Raw genomic sequence first — 22026 nt, forward strand, 5'->3', positions numbered from 1 at the left:
CCCCGCGCGCAGAGGGCCGCCCGTCGCCAAGGAGACGCCGTTAGGGGAGCGTGCGTGACACTAGGGCGACGCGGGGTCGCTCGGGGGCGCGCCGGGTCGGCCTCCGCCCCCCAGTCGCTGCGGCTCTGCCTCGGCCCCGCCCCTAGCCACCCTCAAAACAGGTCGGACCCAGAGCTCCAGCAGGGCCCCCGCCAGGTTTCACAGGCACATTTATTCAAACGACACAGTCGCGCTCGGGCGAGGTCTGGCCCGGCCACCCTCCACCCGGGCTCTGCTGACCCCTGGTGGTCGGCCCGGCCCAAGCTGGGGTGGGGGGAACCCTGCCCAAGGGGGGGACACAGCACCACGACAGGAGGCGGGGCGGTAGGGCTATGCGGGGCAATAGGGAGCGGGAGGCCGGGCCGAGGGGGCCTCTAGGGTCAGGTGGCTGGGGAGGTGCTCAGGGGCGCAGGGGCGTCTTCGGGGAGAAACCGGGACTTGTGCTTGCAAGTGATGAGGTGGGTGGGCAGCGCCTGGGTGTCGTGGAAGATGACGAAGATGCTGGGCCGGTGGAGGCAGTCCACCGCGCTGTCATAGCGCAGGAGCGCGTGCCCAGCGGGCCGCGGAGGGGGTGCCCGCAGCCCGCGCTGGCCCTGCCCGTAGTCACCGGTCAGCACCCGTGCCACGAACACTGCCTTGTGACCCTCGGCATCGGGGGGCGAGTAGCGGTCCAGCACCGACAGGGAGGCACGCTTGGCAAAGTACACGCCCTGTCCATAGAGCGCACCTGCGGGGGGTAATGTACGGGGTTGGAGGGGGCGGTCAGGGTGGTTCCAGGGAGCAGAGCCTCCGCCCCCGCAGGGACCCAGGCCTCACCATTGCGGCCGCAGAAGCTGCGGTTGAAGCCGTGCGCGCAGATGTCGGGGACGGTTGGCACCGCGGTGCCGTGGTACAGGACCTGCTCGACCGGCCGCTCACAGCACTGCTCCAGGCGCTTCCGGTGCAGCTCGTACTGCTGCTGCAGCAGTGGGTGTAGCACGCGCTCCACCTGAGGCAGGGGGTCGGGGTGGGATCAGTCAGAGCCAGGCTACTTGTGCCTCTGGGCCACCCAGCAGGGCTGAGCCCCAAAGAGCCCTCTTGGAGGAGTTCAGAGCGTGGGGAGACCTCACAGCTTCTGCCATGCTCTACTCAGTAGCCCACATGAGGCTGACCTTCGCCACCTCCACAGGGCCCCAAGTGGCACCGGAGGGCTTCCGAGGGGGCTGCAGGTGGACAACCCATCCACTAACCAAAACCCAGCACCCACAGCCACGCCTCTACAGAGAGAGGCTGAGCCCGGTGCCTGTACTGCAGGCAGGACTTCATCCTCAATGCCAGGAGATATCCCGGACTTCTCAGTGATGGGAGACCTGGTGACCGACCTGGTAGTCAACCAGGAGGAGCCGACTCAGGGACCCAAAAAGTTTCTTAAGAAATTCTCGTCACTTCAGACGGATGCAAAAGAATATTGTATCCATGAAACAAGATTACCTACTGTGAAAAAGAAACAGTCTGAAAATTAGAGTGTTCTTACATTAAGCATGGAATTGCTGAACTGCATCCAGTGGGTAAGCTAAATAATAAGATGAAGATAGAGATCAGGAAGTGACTCAGTGCAGAGCTAAAGAAAGACTTGGGAACTATGAGAGGACTGATGTGGGAGAGGGGCCGGGAAGTCTAAGATCTCAGTAGTAGGAACTTCACAAGACACCAGATGTGACGGGAGCAAATAAGGGCTTGATGGAAGACAGTTTCTCTGAGCTGAAGGTGGCATCTTCAGATGGAAAGAAATGCCAAGGACGATGGGAAAGGCACACCCATGGCCCCTACCTGCTGGGAAAACATCAGCCTTCAAAGTGAAAGGAAACTCTGCAAGACTACACACACACACACCGAAGTCGATATACAAAAGTGGAAAAAATCTCACATTCTCATACTGGGCTTCTCACCACTAATACTGGAATGCTAAGAGGCCACAGAAGGGTTTTGTTGGGTTTTTTTCTAACCTTTCCAAGAACAAAAAAATTTTGAGAAGGAAAGAAAAAGAGTTAAGTCTTCCAAACATCTGAAGGAAAATATATGTTCATCCTGATTGCTATACCCAGCCACACTATTTATGGTGCAAACAAAATAAGGACAGATTAAGGCACATAAGAATCAGCTGTGCTTAAGTTCATAGAAATATTTTAATAAACACAGCATGTTTTGTTTGAAAAAATTTCAATATCAAGTTGTAGTTGCAAAAGGCAAAATAAATTTAAAAGTCCAATGTGTTTACTACTCACTCAAGGAGATACTTCTACTAAACAGAAAAGGAAACTATGCAAGAGGGTGACGGAGTCACCAGGAGAAACTCAGTAGCCAAGCGCCAAAGAAAAACGCAGAGAGTAAATGAAATTAATGGCCACTTGCCCTTGACTCCTAGAATATTCTCTTTCAGGCAACATGGTTTTAATAACTAGGTTTTTCCTTCCCCTTTGCCCTCTCTGGTCCAGTGGTAAATATTTTTTCATTATCATATTGATCAACCTAAGGCCCAAACATGAGTTTAAGCAAGCTCCGGGAGTTGGTGATGGACTGGGAAGCCTGGCATGCTGCAGTCCATGGGGTCACAGAGTTGAACACGACTGAGCAACTGAACTGAACTGATGGCCCAAGCATGGAGCTTCATGACAGTCAGACGATGATGTTGGTTTGTCAACCTTGCCAACATAAAAATAATGTCACTGACCAAATGTGAGATGGAAGAGGGAAGAAATGACGGGGAGAAGGGAAGTCCATTCTCCACATCTTCTCTGGAGGGAGACAAGAGACAGTCTCTAAAATTAAGTGGAGAAAAGACTCAAGCGGACCACGTGAGTCACAGAGGTCCTGCTGGAAGAAGTTGCACAGGCAACCAGCTGAACCTCAAGAGGAGCCTGGGGCCCGAGTGCAGGAGGTCTGTCCTCTGCAAAGGGCAGGGGTGATGGCTGCTAAGTCCAGAAATGGAAGCAGAGTCCTCCCTGTGGAGTTACAGCAGAACCAGGAGAGCGGTGGTGCTGCTGCTGGCTGACCGGGCCAGGGCTGGGGAAGGCCTGGGCTTCTGCATTTCCGACCAGATCCAGGCTGCTGATGCTGCTACCCCACCCCAGGCCCACCCACCCACAGCTCGGTGCCTCAAGAGTCAAAGGGGCCGCCTGGCTTCCCAGCTCTTGGCTGGCCCCAGATTCCGGCCCCTTGGCCGTTGAGTGTGCAGCCCAGCTCGTGCTCAGTTATCCTGTCTCTGGGCACTGCTCTCACAGAGCCAACCAGCCTGGCTCAGCTTCCTCCTCAGCCCTTCCTTCTGACCCCACCGGCCCTCGGGACGCCACTGCCTCCATCATCCACCCCATTGCCTTGCAGCCTCTCCTTCTCAGCTTCCTTTTCCTTCCTTCTGGCCCCCCACTAGTAGTTCCCAGCCTTTTCGGCAAGGAGACCATACTCAGAGCTGCCACTTTTTACAAGTGAATGCAGGAGGAGGCTGCAGCCAGCCCTCTTCTTGCTGGAGCCACCCCCATGGCGGGCAGGGGAGCCCCCAGAGGTGCAGTCTGGGGAAGGAGCAATCCTCAGAGAAGCCACGAGATGGTGCCAGCACCCCACGCTCTGCACCTGACTGTCACTGGCAGAGTGGGGACCCGGGCTGGGACCCCCAACCTCCACAGCTTTCTGTCTCCCTGGCCACGGGCTCTGCAAGCAAAATGTGCCAGGAGTCCAGAGACCAGAGGCGGCAAGACAGAGTGGCCTCACCCGCACCACGTAGATCTTGCTGTGGGCCGTGTCCAGTGTGTCACAGAAAGCCTGCACCACCGCCTGGAACTCACTGCTGCTCTCAGCGAGACGCTCCAGCCTGCCCAGGGGCTCCTTTGGCCTCTGCTGTGGCACTGAGGCAGGAAGGAAAAAGGCTGTAGGCCGTGCCCAGGGCACCGGTGGCCCCTGCCTTCCTCGCCCCCTCCCAGCCTGCAGACTCACGCGTGGAGCCGGAAGCCGCCAAGGGAAAGGCCAAGCTCTGATCCCGGGGGCCAGCCAGCAGCGCTGCCAGGTGGCGGGCCGCGTGGGTAGGCTGGACCCCAAAGCCGCGGAGGACGATGTGGCCACCGTGCAGAGCAACACTCACGCCATGGCACCGCTCCAGGCGGGCGCACAGCTCCGCGGGCAGCACGCAGCCCGGGGCCCCCACCAGCTCCTCCCTGATGTGCACCTCCAAGGCAGCCTCCAGGGCCCGGTCCAGCTCGTCCATATCCCGCTCAAAGGCGGCGTGCACCTCCAGCTGGGCCCAGCCACCCGGGCCCTGGCCCCAGAGGAGCTCCTGCTCCCCTCTCAGGGGGGGTGGCTCAAGCAGGGAGAGGGCCAGGGCCTGCTGCAGCGCAGCCTCCTCCTGCTCGGCTCCCTGGCCTCGCGGCTGCAGGGACCGGTAGAGCGCCAGCTGTAGCTCGGCTTCCTCCTGCAGCCGCCCAGACTCTCTCGTGCTGGGGGCCGAGGGCCCCTCCCCAGACCTGGGGGGTGTCACCTCCTCTTCTGGCTGCCCCTCAGGCTCCTCCTCCCCTAGCTCCAGCGGCAGCCAGTCTTCGCCATCCAGGCCCTCCAGGGTGGCCAGCAGCTCTCGGACCTCCTCTGGGGGGCAGGGAGAGGCACCCGGTCAAGGGTCGAGCCCAGCCAGGACGGGCAGTCAGGGGCCGGGAGGAAGATGGAGACAGGGGTTGGAGGGTATCCGCTCAGCCGATGGGCGCAGTGCAGAGCAGCACAGAGCTGCCAGAGGTCAAGAAAGGGCTGCAGGATGTCCCGGGGCCTCAGGGATCCCTACCCAGGCCTGAGTTCTCCTGGTCATTGTCCGGATCGTCTGGAGGCCACGGGGTGGAGGAGAGCCCAGGGAGGGCCTGCAGGGCCTCAGTGGGGCCCACCTGTTGGGAGAAAGTGTCAAGGCTCCCAGGACACCTGCCCCCCAAGGCGTCTGAGCAAGGGTGGAGGCAGCGCCTGGTGGGGGGAACAAGGGGAGGGCGGGGCAGGTTCCATGTCCACCTCTTCCAGATCCATGTCCAGGATGGCCCCAGCCAGATGCTCTGTCCCGAAGACGCACTGGAACCGTGCCTCCAGCTCCCGGAGAACGTGCTGCCCCTCTGGGCTCAGCAGGAACCTGGCACTGCCTGGGTGCTTCAGGCTTAGCATGTGACAGCTAACGCTACCCAGCAGACTTTGCAGAAACTCCTCAGCTGCCCGGCACGGGGCCAGGGCTCCACAGAGCTGCAGGACCACGGGGCGGGGGTGGGGGGGCAGTTGGCAAGTTTAGGGCACAGGAAAGGCACCCAGAGCCCCCAGTAGCAGAGGAGGATTAAAGGTGAGGACTCCTCAGGGGCTGCTTACCCGGAATCCAGTCGTATCTGAGCCCTCAAGCGGGAAGAGAGCCACGTCTCCGAGGCCGGCGAGAAGGTCCTCATGATAGAGCTGAATGAAGCGCATTGCTCCCGGCTCCATTGCCAGCACCGTCTCCACCAGGCCCTCCTGCCTCGGTGACCCCGCGGGCCCCAAGCCCACTGACGCCACCTGCTCTGAAGAGCGCATGGCGATCTCCACTGGGTCCGGAGACCCCACAGTCCTTGGGCTCCCCGGTCCCTCCTCTTCTGAAGACCCTGAGCTGACTGGCCTGGCCCGTGCCAGCGACGAGCTGTCCAAACAAGGGCCTGTGCTCAGAGAAGCTCCTGACTGCCCTGGCGCCTCCTCAGAGCCCAGTGTGACATCCCCAGCATAATGCTGTGCCCTTGCTGGTCCTCCTGCCTCCTGGAGAATGTGCCTGGGGGCCCCAGGCCCCAAGTTGCCTGGGTGGCTCCCTCCGCCGGCATCCTCAGTGAGCTCCTCAGGCTCCAGGACATCGTAGTGGGGGACAAGGTTCAGCTGTGAGCCCTGCAGCTGGTGGTCCCGCTGCAGCACCCGCTCGGCCACTTGGAAGAAGGGAAAGAACAGGTCATCAGGGCTCCAAGCCATGGTAGGGAACAGCCCTGTCCTGCCCCACTCACCCCTCCAGTGCTGGAAGGAGACCACGGTGCCCAGGTGCCCTGGGAGGCTGCGCATGCCCTCCAGGGGCCCCCCGCCGCTGCGGCGCTCATTCTCCAGGTACAGCTCCAGCAGCAGCAGGTCTGCAGGGGGGTCACCTCCTACCACACGCACTGCCCGGGCCTGGGGCACCCAGGCCAGGGAGACCTCAGCCCCCTCCAGGCCCAGGGCCCGGGCGTGCACCTCCAGGACGCCAGCTTCTGCGGGGAGGATGCAAGTCAGCACAGGGTGCCTCCCCTAACAGGCAGGCCGCCCCAATCCCGCCTCTTACCTGCCTCAGAAAGGGGCTTGGGCAGTTGCACCAGGGCACGATCTGGTCGGGGACTGGCCAAAGTGTGGCAAGGCTGCTCCGGGTGCCCGGCGGCACAAAGCAGAGCTTGGACGTACTGCTCCAGGAGCTGGGGTGTGGTGCCAGGAGGCAATCCTTGGAGCAGCAGGCGCGCAGAGGCGCGTGGTGGGGCTGGCCGAAGGCTCAGCCGAGCCCCCTGCAGAGTGTGCTCTGGCCAGGCCAGGACCCTCGCGGCATCTGCGGGCGAGGGGAGCGTGCTGGTCAGGGCCAGCGGCCAGAGGGGCCCAGGCTGTCCCTTTCCGTCGGTCCCTCACCTGCAGGCTCCTCAAAGGTGAGGATGCCCCCGCGGCCGAGTCTCTGCCAACTCGCCACAGGCCCACCCCCAGAGCTTCGCCGGTTCTCGAAGTAGAGCGTGAGCAGCTCGTCTGGGACGCTGGGGGGCAGACCACTGAGCTCCACTGCCGCTCCCGCCTCCACCTCCGCCTCTCCCATCGCCACCCTGGGGCCAGAAGAGGGGGTAGGCAGCAGCCCCACCGTTCCACCTCACGCAGCCCGGGTCCCTTGGTAGCGTTCCCTGACGTCCCCTTCACTGTGCAGGCGACCTACATCCCCCACTTACGCTCCCCGACCCCAGCCTGAGCTGCCCCAACCCAGGCCTTCAGCCAGGACTCCCTCCCCACACCCTGGGACAGGAAAGCAAAAGCGAAACTTGCAGGAAGGGAGGAGCGAGCAGTGCTGTGCGAGTGTGGCCTTTCACGTGCTTCCCTCTTCAGGCTCCTCCTGCAGGATGTTCCAGCCCTGCCCCCACCCCGCCCCTCCGGCCCTCCGCCCACCAGTCCCGTCCGTTTGTCGTCTGTCCCACCCCAGCCCAGTGGCTGCAGGATGGGGGGAGTGGCCCCTGGAGGTCCTCCACTCCCACTGGCCCTTCCCTGTGAACCTCAAGACGGCCAATCACCCTCGCTGGTAAATACGCCGGGGTTCTTGAGTCATTGCCCCCAACTCAAAGACCTCAAGCCTCTGTGTTCCCTTCCCCCACTGCAGAGACTTTGGGTCTGGCTGAGGCTGGCTTTCGACTCTCCCCAGCAACCTTGGCGCCTGCACCTGCACTCACCCTTCAACAACTCAAAGGTGGCCGACCTCCCACCTGGCGAAGGTACGTCCCCATCACTGCTGGCCCAAGGCACTGCCATGCCTCTCGCCCGGCTGCACCTTTAGAACCCACACTCCCTCTTGCCATCCAGTCACCCCTTCCCTGGTGCCCGTATTCATTGGCTTCCAGCCTCTGGAAGAGTTGTGCCCACAGTGCTCTCCACCCCCACCTCCCACTTAGCCCTCAGCCACAAAAACTCCCCTTAACCCCTGCTACTTCTGCAAGGGATTGAGGGCCTATCCAGCCTGTACCCTGAGCTGCCCCCACCCTGGTCCGAGCCTGTCATCTCTCGTCTAGATCACGTGTCTGACTTCTGAACTGATCTCTCTCTGCCACTCCTGCCCTATCGCACCGTCCAACCTCAACAGAGGGCCTTAAAAGTCACACCAACAGCTGCTAGAGATTGGACCATGATGAAGCCAAAGTTGTTTGGAAGACCGGTCAGGCTGTACTGACCAGGCCCCAGTCCCTGCTGGCTGAATGCCCCTGTATCCCCCACGCTCCGTCATCCAGTGCAGCAGACCCTCCCTCCCTGACACCTTTGTACTGGCCCTTCCCTCTTCTAGACCAGCCTTTCCCACAGAGCCACCTGGCCACCCCTCCCCCCAACTCACCTTACTAGGTTCTTGGTGGCAGGTTTAACTTGAACTTAAAAGTCTTCAAGGACCCTCCTAAAGCCCTGACCTCAACTTCACTTTTGTCATTTTTAGTTTTTTTTCTTTAAAAAAGGACCCTCGAATTGTATTAACTTCTAGTTGTACAAAACCTGAAGTCACCCCTGCCTGCTCTATGCTTTGTCTTCTCGTGGAACTCATTGTCAACAAAGGTCCATGTAGTCAAGGCTATGGTTTTTCCAGTAGTCATGTATGGATGTGAGAGTTGGACTATAAAGAAAGCTGAGTGCCGAAGAATTGATGCTTTTGAACAGTGGTGTTGGAGAAGACTCTTGAGAGTCCCTTGGACTGCAAGGAGATCTAACCAGTCCATCCTAAAGCAGATCAGTCCTGGGTGTTCATTGGAAGGACTGATGCTAAAGCTGAAACTCCGATCCTTTGGCCACCTGATGCGAAGAGCTGACTCATTTGAAAAGACCCTGATGCTGGGAAAGATTGAGGGCAGGAGGAGAAGGGGACGACAGAGGATGAGATGGTTGGATGGCATCACCGACTCAAGACTCAATGGACATGAGTTTGGGTAGACTCTGGGAGTTGGTGATGGACAAGGAGGCCTGGCATGCTGCAGTTCATGGGGTTGCAATGAGTCGGATATGACTGAGTGACTGAACTGGACTGGAACTCATTGCCTTCTAACACAATGTATAATTTACTTATTATACCTATACCTACTGTGGAGGATCTACCCCAGGTGGCAGTGTGCCGGAACAACTCACATCATGACGACAACATTGTTCAATTTGGGGGAATCTTTGTGAGTCAGTTTGTAAACTGGTGGTCAGTCGAAATAAGCCATGATGGGGTATTTATGCCAAGGACATGTGCAAAGGCACAGATCAGGGCTTCCCCACGTTGGGGTCAGTTTTTCAACGCGGAACCAACACATCCCCTGCACAGGACAGAGCCTTTCCGAACCACTGCCAGGCCTGGGAGAGGCCACCATCCAGGAGTCCAGAAAGTATAGTAGGACTCCTAGGCCCCAAGGGGAGAGGCATTCCTGCAGGGACTCCAGGAGACAGCACCCCAGGGGATGTCCCTGACTGGGGCAGGCAGTGCTTCTTCTCAAGACCACTGAAGCCCACGGAAGTTAACTTGACCTCCGGTTCTGGGGCATCTCTAAGCCTCAGTCCCTCAGCAGAGAAATAGGGCTAAGAACGCCACCCTTACTGTTTGTGAGTTTGTGAAGTGAGAATAAATGATCTAGTAGGGACCTAGACTAGCTTAATGGAGAGGACTGAGAAGTTATACAATCAGGTCTGTTGATCTGGGATAGCCTTGGATGAAATGGAAAGTGGGGTTTCAAGGTCAAGGACGGATGGAGAGTGCTAGTCAAAACTCAGCAAATCTCAAATTTAGGAATAAATTTCTCGACTCTGACCCAAATTGGAGAGGCCAGGTGTCAGCCTCCAGGTCTACAGCTCTCAGAGCCCAAGCCCAACTCTCTGTGGACGAGCGCGAGAAAGACACCAGCAGGGCGGCGGAATGGGGCAGGATCCATCCGGGGAGGCGCCGCCCTCCCGCACAGCCCCGTCCGCGGCCCCGCCCCAGGCCCCGCCCGCGGCCCCGCCTCGTCACACGGCCCCGCTGCGTCTCCCGAGCCGCAGGCGCAGGCCCAGCCGAGCCGGCAGCGTAGCGGGTGCGGGTGCGGTTGCGAGTGCGGACGAAGCGGTGGCCTACCCCGCGGCCGCGCAGCGGACAGTGGGCACAGCGTCCTGAGGCGCCCCGCGACTGGTGAGTCCCCGGCCCTAACACAGCCGCGTGTCTACCGGTTCAGCCGGCCGGCCGCTGCCACCCCCGCTGGAGCCCTGCGCAGCCGAAAGGCGTCGCGGTGGGTCAGTCTGTCGGTCCAGCCGCCGCGCGGCCCGCAGGGGCCGGGGAGGGGGGTGCGGCGGCGGCGGCGGCGGCGGCGGGGGCGGGGAGCCGGAGGACCCCGCGCTGGCAGGCGGGCGGGGGCGGCGCGCCGCTGCGACAGTGGAACCGCCGCTCGAGCGCCCCCCAAACGGGCAAGAGGGCCCACCCCGCCCTCGGTGCGGGGTCCCTGGCCGCCGCCCCCGCCGCCCGCCTCGCCCCCACGTCCGCTTCGCTTTGTTCCCCTGCGCGCCCTCTGGTCTCTTCCATCCCCCACACACCCCCGCAACCCGCTGTTCTTGGCGTACCCCGCCGGCAGGCAGCCCGGCAGCCGATCCAGGCCTGCTGCCCCCACCCGGGAGCGAGGGACGGTCGGGCCCTGCTCTGGGAGAGGGGCTCAGGGCTCTGGTTGATCACAGATGGCGTGAGGATTTCCTGGGATAGAAATAGCCGCCTGCCCTGGCCCCTTAAAGCTGCTTAAGGGGCGGGATGTGAAAGGGAGGGTCCGGGCACACCCCCACACCTCCCCGACCGCGCCCCCCGCCGACACCCAGGATGAGCTCTGACCCGAAGACGCCAGCAGCGGTGACAGGGCCCCTCGAGGTGCTTGTGAGAAACCGCGGAAGCCCCAGAATCCCGAGGCTGACAAAGTCACTCCCTCGTCCCTCCCCTTCTCCCCCTCTGGGGTCGGTCTGTGGCGGCCCCTGCTGAAGCCGCCAGCGCAGCCAGCCGGCCCCCACCCGCCTCTCCTGACCCCCAGCTTGGGACTCCTCTCTGCCCTGGGGCAGAGGTCATAATCCCGCTCCTTCCGTCCTGGTTCCCGGCAGCAGGTGGGGCGCCTGGCTGGCTTCTGTCGCGGCAGGCTAACTGTTCTCTCTCCGTCCTCTAGGGGGAGACCACAGAAGCTGAGGCCATGTCCCATGAAAAGAGTTTCTTGGTGTCTGGGGACAGCTATCCTCCCCCCAACCCTGGATATCCGGAAGGGCCCCAGCCCTCCATGGCACCCTACCCAGGGGCCCCTTACCCACAGGCCGCGTTCCAGCCATCCCCCTATGGCCAGCCAGGGTATCCCCAGGGCCCCAACCCCTACCCCCAAGGTGGTTACCCACAGGGCCTTTACCCCCCTGGGGGCTACCCCCAGGGCCCCTACCCCCCAGGGGGATACCCCCAGGGCCCCTACCCACCAGGGGGATACCCGCAGGGGCCATATCCGCAGAGCCCCTTTCCCCCCAACCCCTACGGACAGCCACAGGCCTTCCCAGCACAGGACCCTGGCTGTGAGTATCTGGGCAGGGCAGGGCGAGGGCAGGGGCTCCCACATGAGTGAGGGGTGCTGACTGCCCGTCCTGCTCCTCAGCACCTCATCATGGGAACTATCACGAGGAGGGGCCCCCATCCTACTATGACAACCAGGACTTCCCTGCCACCAACTGGGATGACAAGAGCATTCGCCAGGCCTTCATCCGCAAGGTGGGCCTCGGGGGCTGGGGGTGTGGGCAGCTGTGCTGGCGGGGCTCTGAGCCGCCTCCCTCCCCAGGTGTTCCTGGTGCTGACCCTGCAGCTGTCTGTGACCCTGTCCACTGTGGCTGTGTTCACCTTCGTCGGGGAGGTGAAGGGCTTTGTCCGGGAGAACGTCTGGACCTACTACGTCTCCTATGCCGTCTTCTTCGTCTCTCTCATTGTCCTCAGCTGCTGTGGGGACTTCCGGCGGAAGCACCCCTGGAACCTTGTTGCGCTGGTAACTCCCAGGGCCCTGCCTCAGCACCCCACGTCTCAGGCTTTGGAGCAACAGAGGGGGTGGGGCGGGGTGGGAGGGGCCGAGGCTCTGAGTGCTGACACGCCATCTCCCCGCAGTCGATCCTGACTGTCAGCTTGTCCTACATGGTGGGCATGATCGCCAGCTTCTACAACACCGAGGCAGTCATCATGGCTGTAGGCATCACCACGACTGTCTGCTTCACAGTGGTCATCTTCTCCATGCAGGTGAGGGGCCCCCCGGGGCAGGGCTGCCGATCCCCGGGGCCCAGAGGTGCCCTGGGGCAGCGGCCGCCAGTGCCCCCTGCACGCGTCTGTGCCCACAGACCCGCTATGACTTCACATCCTGCGTGGGCGTGCTCCTGGTGAGCGTGGTGGTGCTCATCCTGTTCGCCATCCTCTGCATCTTCATCCGGAGCCGCGTCCTGGAGATCGTGTACGCCTCGCTGGGTGCTCTGCTGTTCACCTGCGTGAGTGATGGGGCTGAGGCCTGGGCGGCGGGCTGGGCAGGGGGCTTGTCTCTCGACACGGCCACTCTGTCACCCCCAGTTCCTGGCAGTGGACACTCAGCTACTGCTGGGGAACAAGCAGCTGTCCCTGAGCCCGGAGGAGTACGTGTTCGCTGCACTGAACCTCTACACGGACATCATCAACATCTTCCTGTACATCCTCACCATCATTGGCCGCGCCAAGGAGTAGCCTGAGCCCGCTCGTGTGGGGCCCCTCAGGTGGCATGCCCGGCCTGGTCCCTACCCCAGCGTGGCAGCTCCTCTCAGCTCCCCTCTCTCGTCCCCGTGTGCTGCCTGCGACAGGGAGCCCCTCGACCCTCCCGTGTGTACACTGCAGACATTTCTGTCCGGACCCGCCACGGCCAGCATGGCCCCTTCCAGCCGTCCTACCCCGCCACAGGGCAGCGGGGCTGGGTTTCCGTGCCCCCTCCCGCACACCCAGTGTTGCATGAGCCCTGTCTGCCAGCCCACTCCAGGGTCTGGGGGCAACACCAGGCCTCAGGGGCGAGCGATGGAGCCACGAGGTGAGGGTGCACGTCTCCCCTCCTGTCCCCGCTCCCTGGCTCGGCATACAGCCTCCCCCACCCCCCCACTGGAGTGCTGCCCTCTGGGGGACCTGCTGGGTGAGGGTCTCGTCCCTGTGCTGAGCCCTTGAGGGCAGAGAGGAGGGAACAGTCCAGGTCAGGAGGGTGCCTTCCTCTCATTCTACTGTCTGTAAAATTCCAATAAACGGGACCCTCTGCGCTCTGTGTTCCCTTCCTCACTCTTGTCACTGCCGCTTCCTCCCCAAGGCAGGGAGGGGTCTAGGCGTCGCCAGAGTGAGGCGGCGAGCAGGACCCGGACAGGCAGGAGCCGGACAGGCATTGCTGGCCGGGCCTGGCTCTGGCGGAGGGTGAGGGCAGCAGCTTCTCCATGCCTCCACCTCCTCGCAGCCTTCCGAGCCACGTCCTGAGCGCTGTGCCAGGAGGCCTGGCTAATGGATGGGACCCGGGGCTCCCAGATCACATGCTATCTGCCACCCATGCCTGGGACCTGCCTGGTGTGACAGAGGGTCCTGTGAGACCTCACCGTCCCCATCCCGGGCCTGAGGGGCAGTGGCACGGGTCACTGACCCCCACCCCCCCAGGCAGGACTGTCCTGCTCCTCTGGCTCTGAAAGGCCCCTGGGAGCCCATCAGCGGTCACCTGACAGGTGGCACTGCATGCCCCCCCAGACACCTGCAGACCAGGCCCCCAGGGCGAAGCGGAATGGAGACCCTGAGGCCCCCTGGCCTGCCTCTGGCACCTTCCAGCAGTCTCCTCAGACCCCGCCCCTCCATGGCCTCAGCCCCAGCTGGTCCTGCATGGCCTCCTGTGGCTCTCTCTGTCCCCGCTCCAGAGCCTACCCCTGCTGCCCCGGTTCTGACATGTGCACCAGCCGTCAGCTAGTTGCCCTTATCCCCGCCCTCCTCACAGAGGGGTCCCTCCACGGCCCTGAGCCCTCCTGAGCCCCCAGCCCAGTGGACACTCCTGACCAGCCTTCGCTCATGGGACTTGCTGTCCACTTGGCTTGAGACCCCTCCCCCAGGGCTTCCCCAGCTCCTACCCGCCACCCCATTAAACCTGGCCCATTAACCGGAGCCAGTACCCCAGCATCTCTGAAGGGAAGCCCGCTCTAAGCCAGCACCCCACGCCCACAGGCAGCTCATCATGGCCTACACTGCCCCTGCCACTCCCACGTAAGCCCCATCAGCATCCAGCGGCCCCCCAGGCCGGAGACAAGTGTCCCCTCTGCCCTCGTCCATCCTTCCCCACCCGCTCCCTGCCCAGGCCCCCTCCTCGAGGCCTCCTGTGCTTGGCTGACAGCTCATCCTTACCAAGTCTCTGCCCGCCGCCAGGCATGCTTGCGACACACGGACCACACCACGTGCCTGATGGCAGCTGGCCGCACGAAGTCCACGTTCCCTGAAGGCTGCTTGAGCTGGCCTTCCACTGTCCCCACGCCCCTCAACCCAAGATGGACCTTACTCGGCCTGAGCCGCAGGCAGGCCCCACTTCCCTGGGTGGGCTGCACACTGCCTTCCCAGAGTCCAGCTCACCCCGCACAGCAGTTTTGCTCCACTGCTACCCTCAGGCACTCGGCTTTGTTCACGTGCCGGGCAGGTGTCACCGCTCCCCTCCCCTTCCTCTGCTGGAGCAGGTGTGCGGCTCCTCATCCAGGATTCCCTGCCTGTGGGAGCCAAGCGTACAGACACCTGCTCCGGAGAGCGTTCCTGGCCTTCGAACCCCACAGAGGCAGGAGAGGCAGCTAAGGAATGAACCCCAAGCCAAGTGTGCAGGGCCAGTGTCTACTCAGGGAATGCAAGGACAAAACCTTGGCTAGACGAAGCCTTGGCGGAGGCTCCCGGAGACCATCAGGGGCCAGAGCTGTGGGCAGGGCCGACGAGGTCTGGAAGCTGGGTCGCTGTGGGAAGGGAGGTCAGGGGTGCACATGGATGAGGCCTTGAGCTTGCCCTGCCAGCGAAAGGGACTGGCAGGACTCACTGCTGAGCATGTGCTCAGGAAGATGAGTCCAGGGAGAGAGTGTCCAGAAGAGGGGCTGGGTTCCAATAGGCACAGGGAGGAAGCAGACAAGATGGCAGAAGGGAGCAGGGCTCAAGGCGGCTGACAAATGGCACAAAGGGGTCACAGGGGCCCAGTCGAGGTGGGCAGGGCATTTCTGCCAATGGAGTTTGGCCTGCTGTCTGCTATGTCTGCTGCCGCTGGGAAGGAGATATGGGGCAGCTTATGTCTAACCGGGTGGGTGAGTGTGAAGAAGCCGCAGGAGGGGTGAGGTCGGCCAGAGAGACTGTTCAGGTGACATGAGGCAGCCGCCAGCTCCCAGAGCTAGCCTGGTGCACTCAGATACGGCCGTGGTGGTCTCCGGTGTAGAACATGCAGATTCACACGAGACCAGTTCAGACCGGGCCCCTCTGTGCCAGCTCAGGTCGAGAGAGAAGACTCCTCTGTCGTCACATCTGAACATAAGCCAGATGCAGGCATCGTCCATGCCATAAAGAAGACCTACTTCTGTGCATCCTGTCCTGCCTCATCTGAGCACCTGCTGGCTCTTCAAAGTGGGCAGCTTTAGCTGGCCCCTGGTCTGTCCTCCTTCCAAAAACTTGCTGTTGAGATACACAGTCTCAGGACAACTGCCCCACCCCGTTCACCAAAACAAGTCCATCCTGGGCGCCCCCCATGGCCCCCCAACAAATACACAGTAAGCCTGTCTTACTGTGTAAGACACCCAGCGACAGGGTGTCGGTGGGCTTCCTCTGGAGCCTTGAGGAGGACTACTTTATTCTTCAAACAAAATGTTTATTTACACGACTGATCAGTAAGTCCATTCATGCTTTCGGATTAAACGACGCATGGGACTTCCCTGGTGCTCCAGAGGTGAAGACGCCATGCTCCCAGTGCTGGCGGTTCCATCTCCAGTCAGGGAACTGGATCCCACATCTAGCAACTAAGGGTTCCCACACCGTAACCAAAGGTCCCTGCGCCACAGCTAAGACCCAGCACAGCCAAATTAATCCATATTTTTTATTTTATTTTATTTTATTTTTTAATCCATATTTTTTAAAGAAAGATTAAAGGACACAGAGTCTCAGCATCATCACTGTGCCCGCTTTCGAAAAGCACCGTGTGGGCAGCACAGGACCCCACGCGCTCAGCAGCCCGTAGGTGCCCTGTGCTGCCTGCCCTGCTAACCAGTGCTGCCCTCAGCCTCTGGAGCTGGAGGAGCCTTCAGGACAGGCACGCAACCTGCGCATCCTGACACTCAGGCCAGCATTTAGTCCAGAGTGGGTGTTCCATCAGCATAGATCATGGAAGGAGTGGGAACTCTATGCGGCGTGAGCCGCCCAGGCACCAACTGCCCCAGGACCAGGCAGGAGCGCTACAGACTCTGGACTCTGGTCAGCATCAGCATCAGTGGGAAGCACCTGAGGAGTGCAGGCAGCAGAACTGAAAGCCCAGGAAACCTGCGGAGGCCTATCTGGGGGAGCAGGTGGAAGAGCAAGGAGGTGAGAGCATAGTGGAGGGTCGAGTGGCCCTCAGTGTGTCAGCTGTGGACGCAGAGCTCGAGTTCGAACTCTTCTGCATGCAGGGGTGAACCACTGGGACCTTCCAGTGAAGAGCCTGGAAGTGGTTTGAGTAAAGGCAGGAAAATCAGCGAGGCCCACAGTGAGGGCCTGGCCTGGGGGGCGTGGGGCGTTGGGAGGGGAGGCACTGATGGCAGGCGCTGCAGCTCCCCAGGCAGCCCTTCCCCACCGAGCCCAGACACTGCGCCCCAGGCATCAGCATGGCTTGGCCCATCTGCCGCCAAAACGTTCTGTGTTCCTGGGTTCTGCTTTGTCTCAGGCTTGTCAGGAACTGGGGACCTTGAAGAACTCCCCATATTCAAACAACGCCCACTACACACACACACACACACACACACACACACAGCTGAACATCTCAACTCCCATCTATGCTACTAAAGAAGGCCTTGTGAAATGAAAGATTTCTTGCCATATTGGTGGGCAAGAAATGTCACAGCCATCAGCTATTTCGGGCCTCCAAATGTGAGTGAGGGCTCCCAAAAGGGAATGTGATGCCTGCGGCCCAGCAGATGCCGCCACCCCCACGGTGATTGCTGAGGAGCCATCTGCGGCTCCTTAAGGTGAACGAGGAATCAAGGATGTGAACAATCCAGAAACAGAGTTTGACCCCAGAGAGCTGAGGGGCTTCCCAGGTGGCCCTAGTGGTAAAGAACCCACCTGCCAATGCAGGAGACATAAGAGACGCGGGTTTGATCCCTGGGTTAGGAAGATCCCCTGGAGGAGGGTATGACAATCCACTCCAGTATTCTTGCCTAGAGAATCCCATGGACAGAGGAGCCTGGTGGGCTACAGTCCGGCTACAGAGCCGGACATGACTGAAGCAACTGAGCACGCGTGTGCATTATGCATGTATAACTGAGTCACTTTGGTGTACACCTGAAACTAACACTACATTGTAAATCAACTATACTTCTATTTGGAAAAAAAAAGATACAGTTGTGCTGGAGTAAGGTGGCCCCTAATCCAACATGACTGGTGTCCTTATAAAAAGGGGACTCTTAGACACGGGCACCTTTTCTGCCACCAGGTCCCTGCATTAGCATGGATGGTCTCGCGGAACTGCTGCAGCCTCCTGAGGAAGAGGAACCAGCAGACGCCTGGCTCAGAACCCAATCATCTGTGGCCCTGAGCCACCTTGCACTACAACAGGTGGATTCTCCACAGGACAGACAGTGGCGAGGTCGTTGTGAAGCAGGAATCCAGCATGCAGACCACTGTCTGCAACCATGCGGGCCACCCTCTGCACCTGGAAGCACAGTACCGCCCACAGGACCCCTGAGATGGGGAGGAGGAAGCTGACTGCCCATACCCAGGCCCTGCCCCGCAAGCAATAAAGACATCTAAAGGTTTCCTCGAAAACAACAGCAAAATATTATACTGGAGGCCCCAACCAGCACAATAGGACAAGGAGAAAAGGTGTGTTTATCTATAGCAACATGATCATGTACATAGAAAATTCTAAGAAATCTACCGAAAACCTACTAGAACTAACAAAAGAGTTTGGCAAGGTCGTGGATTCAGGTCAACAATAAAAAATCATGAACTATACATAGCCACAAACATAAAAAATTAAAACTATATGTACATCACAAAACCATAGAATGCATAGAGATTATGGCAGAGGCCCCCTAAGATCACTCTCAGGTTTGCTGATTCATTAGAACTCAGGATTCAGCTATACTCCTGCTCATGGCAATGATTTATTACACAGAAAAGATATGAAGCAAAATCTGCATAGAAAAAAAGACTTGGGGCAAAATGTGAGGGAAACCCAGTGCAAGCTTTTAGGAGTCTTCTTCCTGTGGAGTCACACAGCATGAACTTAATTCTCTGAGCAATGAGTTGGGACAATACGTGTGCAATGTTGTCTGTGAAGGAAGCATATTAGAAACCCAGTGCCGAAGCTTCTCATAGAGGGCTGGTCATACAGGCGCCCTCTGCCCAGCAGCAACCCAAATTCCAGACTCTCAGAAGGAAATCACAAGCTCAGCATAAGCCACATTGCTTGAACCAAGAGTTGGGCATAGCGAGCCATTCTTATCAGTTTATCAGTTCGGAGAATTATGGGAACTCTCCGAAATCAAATTCCCAGATGACCAAGGCCAAGCAGACCTTTCTGAGGGTGGCAATCTCAGGTCTGCTATGCTTCTTCACAGTGATAAACAACAAAATGTGTGCAGTGCACGTCTACTGAAAACTACAAAACATTTCTGAGATTTTAAAAGATAAATAGAGAGATGTACCAGGTTCATGCATCAGACTCAATAGTGATAGCAGTTCTTTCCAGATTGATCTAGAAATTCAACACAATTCCAATGAAAATCCTATCAGGCTTTATTGTAGATATTGACAAATACCTTAAGTATATATGGAAACATGAAAGACTTCAAAAAGCCAGAACAGTTTTGAAAAGGAACAAGGTTGGAGGACCCGATTTCAAATTTTCTGTAAAGCTGTAATGATCAAGACAGTATAATAGTGTCCTAAGGGAGACACACAGATCAGTGGACAGAATAGAAAATCCAGAAATATACTACACACATTTCTTTAAACAAATGGTAATAGAACAATTAGATATCGATATTAAAGAGAAAGAACCTCCACCCTTACCTTACGACAGATATAAAAATTAACTTGAAATGGACCATAGACCTAAATATGAAAGCTAAAATTATAAATGTAGATAAAATGTAGACAGATTTCCTAAATAGGACACAAAAAGCACAGACCATTTAAAAAAATTTTTGATAAACTTAAAAGCTTTTGCTCTTGAAAAGGAAATAAAATGACAAGCCACATCTTGCAGAAAATATTTGCAATACATGTATTTGCAAAGGGTTACAGTTGTTTCCAGACGTACAAGTGTTGTTGTTGTTGTTCAGTCGATAAGTCCTGTCTGACTCTTTTGCAGCCCGGTGGGCTGTAGTGCACGAGGCTCCCCTGTCCATGGGATTCTCCAGGCAAGAATACTGGAGTGGGCTGCCATTTCCTGCTCCAGGGGATCTTCCCAACCCACTCTCCTGCATCGGCAGGCAGTTTCTTTACCTCTGAGCCACCAGGGAATGTCGTAATTAGAAGACACTCAACCTAATTTTTAAATGAGCAAAAAATTTTAGGAAGCTCGTAAAAGAAGATACACGGGAACTCCACTGGCAGTCCAGTGGCTGACTCTGTGCTTCCACTGCAGGGCGTGCAGGTTTGATCCTTTATCAGGGAACTAAGATCCCGCAAGCCTCTAAGCCAAAAAAAAGAGAGAAAATTTCCTTAATTGAATAAAAATGAAAATACAATATATCAAGTTTAAAAACTACATATAAAAAAGAAGATATGCAAACGGCCAGTAAGCACATGAATTGCTTTCAAAATCATTAGCCATCAAGGACATGCAATTTAAAACTACAGTGAAATACCACTCTACATTCAGTAGAACAGCTAAAATTAAAAGATTTACATTAGCATATTGCCAAAGACGCAGAGCAACTGGAATTCTCATTTACCAGTGGAAAAGTAAAATAGTGTAACCACTTTGGAAAACAATGTGGCAGTTTATAACAGATATTTACAGAATGAAAACCACAATCACAGAAAACTAACCAAACTGATCACATGGACCACAGCCTTGTTTAACTTAATGAAACTATGAGCCATAGGGCCGCCCAAGACGGACGGGTCATGGTGGAGAGTTCTGACAAGATATGGTTCTCTGAAGAAGGAAATGGCAAACCATGTCAGTATTCTTACCTTGAGAACTCCATGAACAGTATGAAAAGGCAAAAAAAAAAACAAAAAAAGACACAGAAAGATGAACTCCCCAGGATGGTAGGTGCCCAATATGCTACTGGAGAAGAGTGGAGAAATAACTCTAGAAGGAATGAAGAGACGGAGGCCAAAGCAAAGACAACATCCAGATGTGGATGTGACTGGTGATGGAAGTAAAGCCCGATGCTGTAAAGAACAATATTGCGTAGGAACCTGGAATGTTAGGTCCACGAATCAAGGTAAATTGGAAGTGGTCAAACAGGAGATGGCAAGAATGAACATTGACATTTTAGGAATCAATGAACTAAAATGGACTGGAATGGGTGAATTTAATTCAGACGACCATTATATCTACTACTATGGGCAAGAACCCCTTAGAAGAGATGGAGTAGAACTCATAGTCAACAAAAGAGTCCAAAATGCAGTCCTTGGGTGCAATCTCAAAAATGACAGAATGATCTCTGTTCGTTTCCAAGGCAAACCATTCAATATCACTGTAATCCAACTCTATACTTTAACCAGTAAATGCCGAAGAAACTGAAGTTGAATGGTTCTTTGATGATCTACAAGACCTTCTAGGACTAACACCAAAAAAAAGATGTTCTTTTCATCATAGGGGACTGGAATGCAAAAGTAGGAAGTCAAGAGATACCTGGAATAATAGGCAAGTTTGGCCTTGGAGTACGAAATGAAGCAGGCAAAGGCTAACAGAGATTGTCAAGAGAACACATTGGTCATAGCAAACACCTTCTTCCAACAACACAAGAGAAGACTATACATGGACATCACCAGATGGTCAATACTGAGATCAGATTAATTATATTCTTTGCAGCCAAAGATGGAGAAGCTCTATACAGTCAGCAAAAACAAGACTGGGAGCTGACTGTGGCTCAGATCACGAACTGCTTATTGGCAAATTCAGACTTAAATTGAAGAAAGTAGGGAAAACCACTAGACCATTCAGATATGACCTAAATCAAATCCCTTACAGTGGAAGTGAGAAGTAGATTCAATGGATTAGATCTGATAGACAGAATGCCTGAAGAACTATGGACAGAGGTTCGTGACATTGTACAGGAGGCAGTGATCAAGACCATCCCCAAGAAAAAGAAATGCAAAAAGGCAAAATGGTTGTCTGAGGAGGCCTTACAAATTGCTGAGAAAAGAAGAAAAGCAAAAGGCAAAGGAGAAAAGGAAAGATATACCCATCTGAATGCAGAGTTCCAAAGAATAGCAAGGAGAGATAAGAAAGCCTTCCTCAGTGATCAATGCAAAGAAATATGCAGAGTATATCATGTGAAACGCTGGGCTGGATAAAGCACAAGCTGGAATCAAGATTGCTGGGAAAAATATCAATAACCTCAGATATGCAGATGACACCACCTTTATGGCAGAAAGCAAAGAACTAAATAGCCTCTTGATGAAAGTGAAAGAGGAAGTGAAAAAGCTGACTTAAAGCTCAACATTCAAAAAACAAAGATCATGGCATCTAGCCCCATTACTTCATGGCAAATAGATGGGGAAACAGTGACAGACTTTATTTTGGGGGGCTCCAAAAACCACTGCAGATGGTGACTGTAGCCACGAAATTAAAAGATGCTTGCTCCTTGGAAGAAAAGCCATGACAAAGCTAGACAGAATATTAAAAAGCAGAGACATTACTTTGCTGACAAAGGTCCGTCTAGTCAAAGCTATAGTTATTTCAGTGAAGAAGTGAAGTGAAGTCACTCAGTCGTGTCTGACTCTTTGTGACCCTGTGGACTGTAGCCTACCAGGTTCCTCCGTCCATGGGATTCTCTAGGGAAGAGTACTGGAGTGGGTTGCCATTTCCTTCTCCAGGG

At 56.9% G+C, this 22026-nt stretch overlaps 2 protein-coding genes across 2 annotated transcripts; one reads left to right on the plus strand and one right to left on the minus strand.

Moving 5' to 3' along the window:
- PARP10 (poly(ADP-ribose) polymerase family member 10) lies at window positions 193-7091 on the minus strand. The gene is made up of 10 exons (XM_018058697.1): window positions 6685-7091; window positions 6353-6607; window positions 6045-6281; window positions 5395-5969; window positions 5053-5274; window positions 4838-4934; window positions 4006-4647; window positions 3784-3917; window positions 856-1027; window positions 193-766 (listed from the first exon to the last, which is right to left on the minus strand). The coding sequence occupies exons 1-10, from the start codon at window positions 6860-6862 to the stop codon at window positions 420-422; spliced, it is 2859 nt and encodes a 952-aa protein (XP_017914186.1). The 5' UTR covers window positions 6863-7091; the 3' UTR covers window positions 193-419.
- Window positions 9761-13057, plus strand: GRINA (glutamate ionotropic receptor NMDA type subunit associated protein 1). The gene is made up of 7 exons (XM_018058698.1): window positions 9761-9925; window positions 10932-11319; window positions 11400-11512; window positions 11580-11780; window positions 11897-12025; window positions 12124-12267; window positions 12347-13057. Exons 2-7 carry the CDS (start codon window positions 10956-10958, stop codon window positions 12494-12496), a joined length of 1101 nt encoding a protein of 366 aa, XP_017914187.1. The 5' UTR covers window positions 9761-9925; window positions 10932-10955; the 3' UTR covers window positions 12497-13057.

Source organism: Capra hircus, chromosome 14 (genome assembly GCF_001704415.2).
Source record: "Capra hircus breed San Clemente chromosome 14, ASM170441v1, whole genome shotgun sequence".
In the NCBI taxonomy this organism is placed as follows: domain Eukaryota; kingdom Metazoa; phylum Chordata; class Mammalia; order Artiodactyla; family Bovidae; genus Capra; species Capra hircus.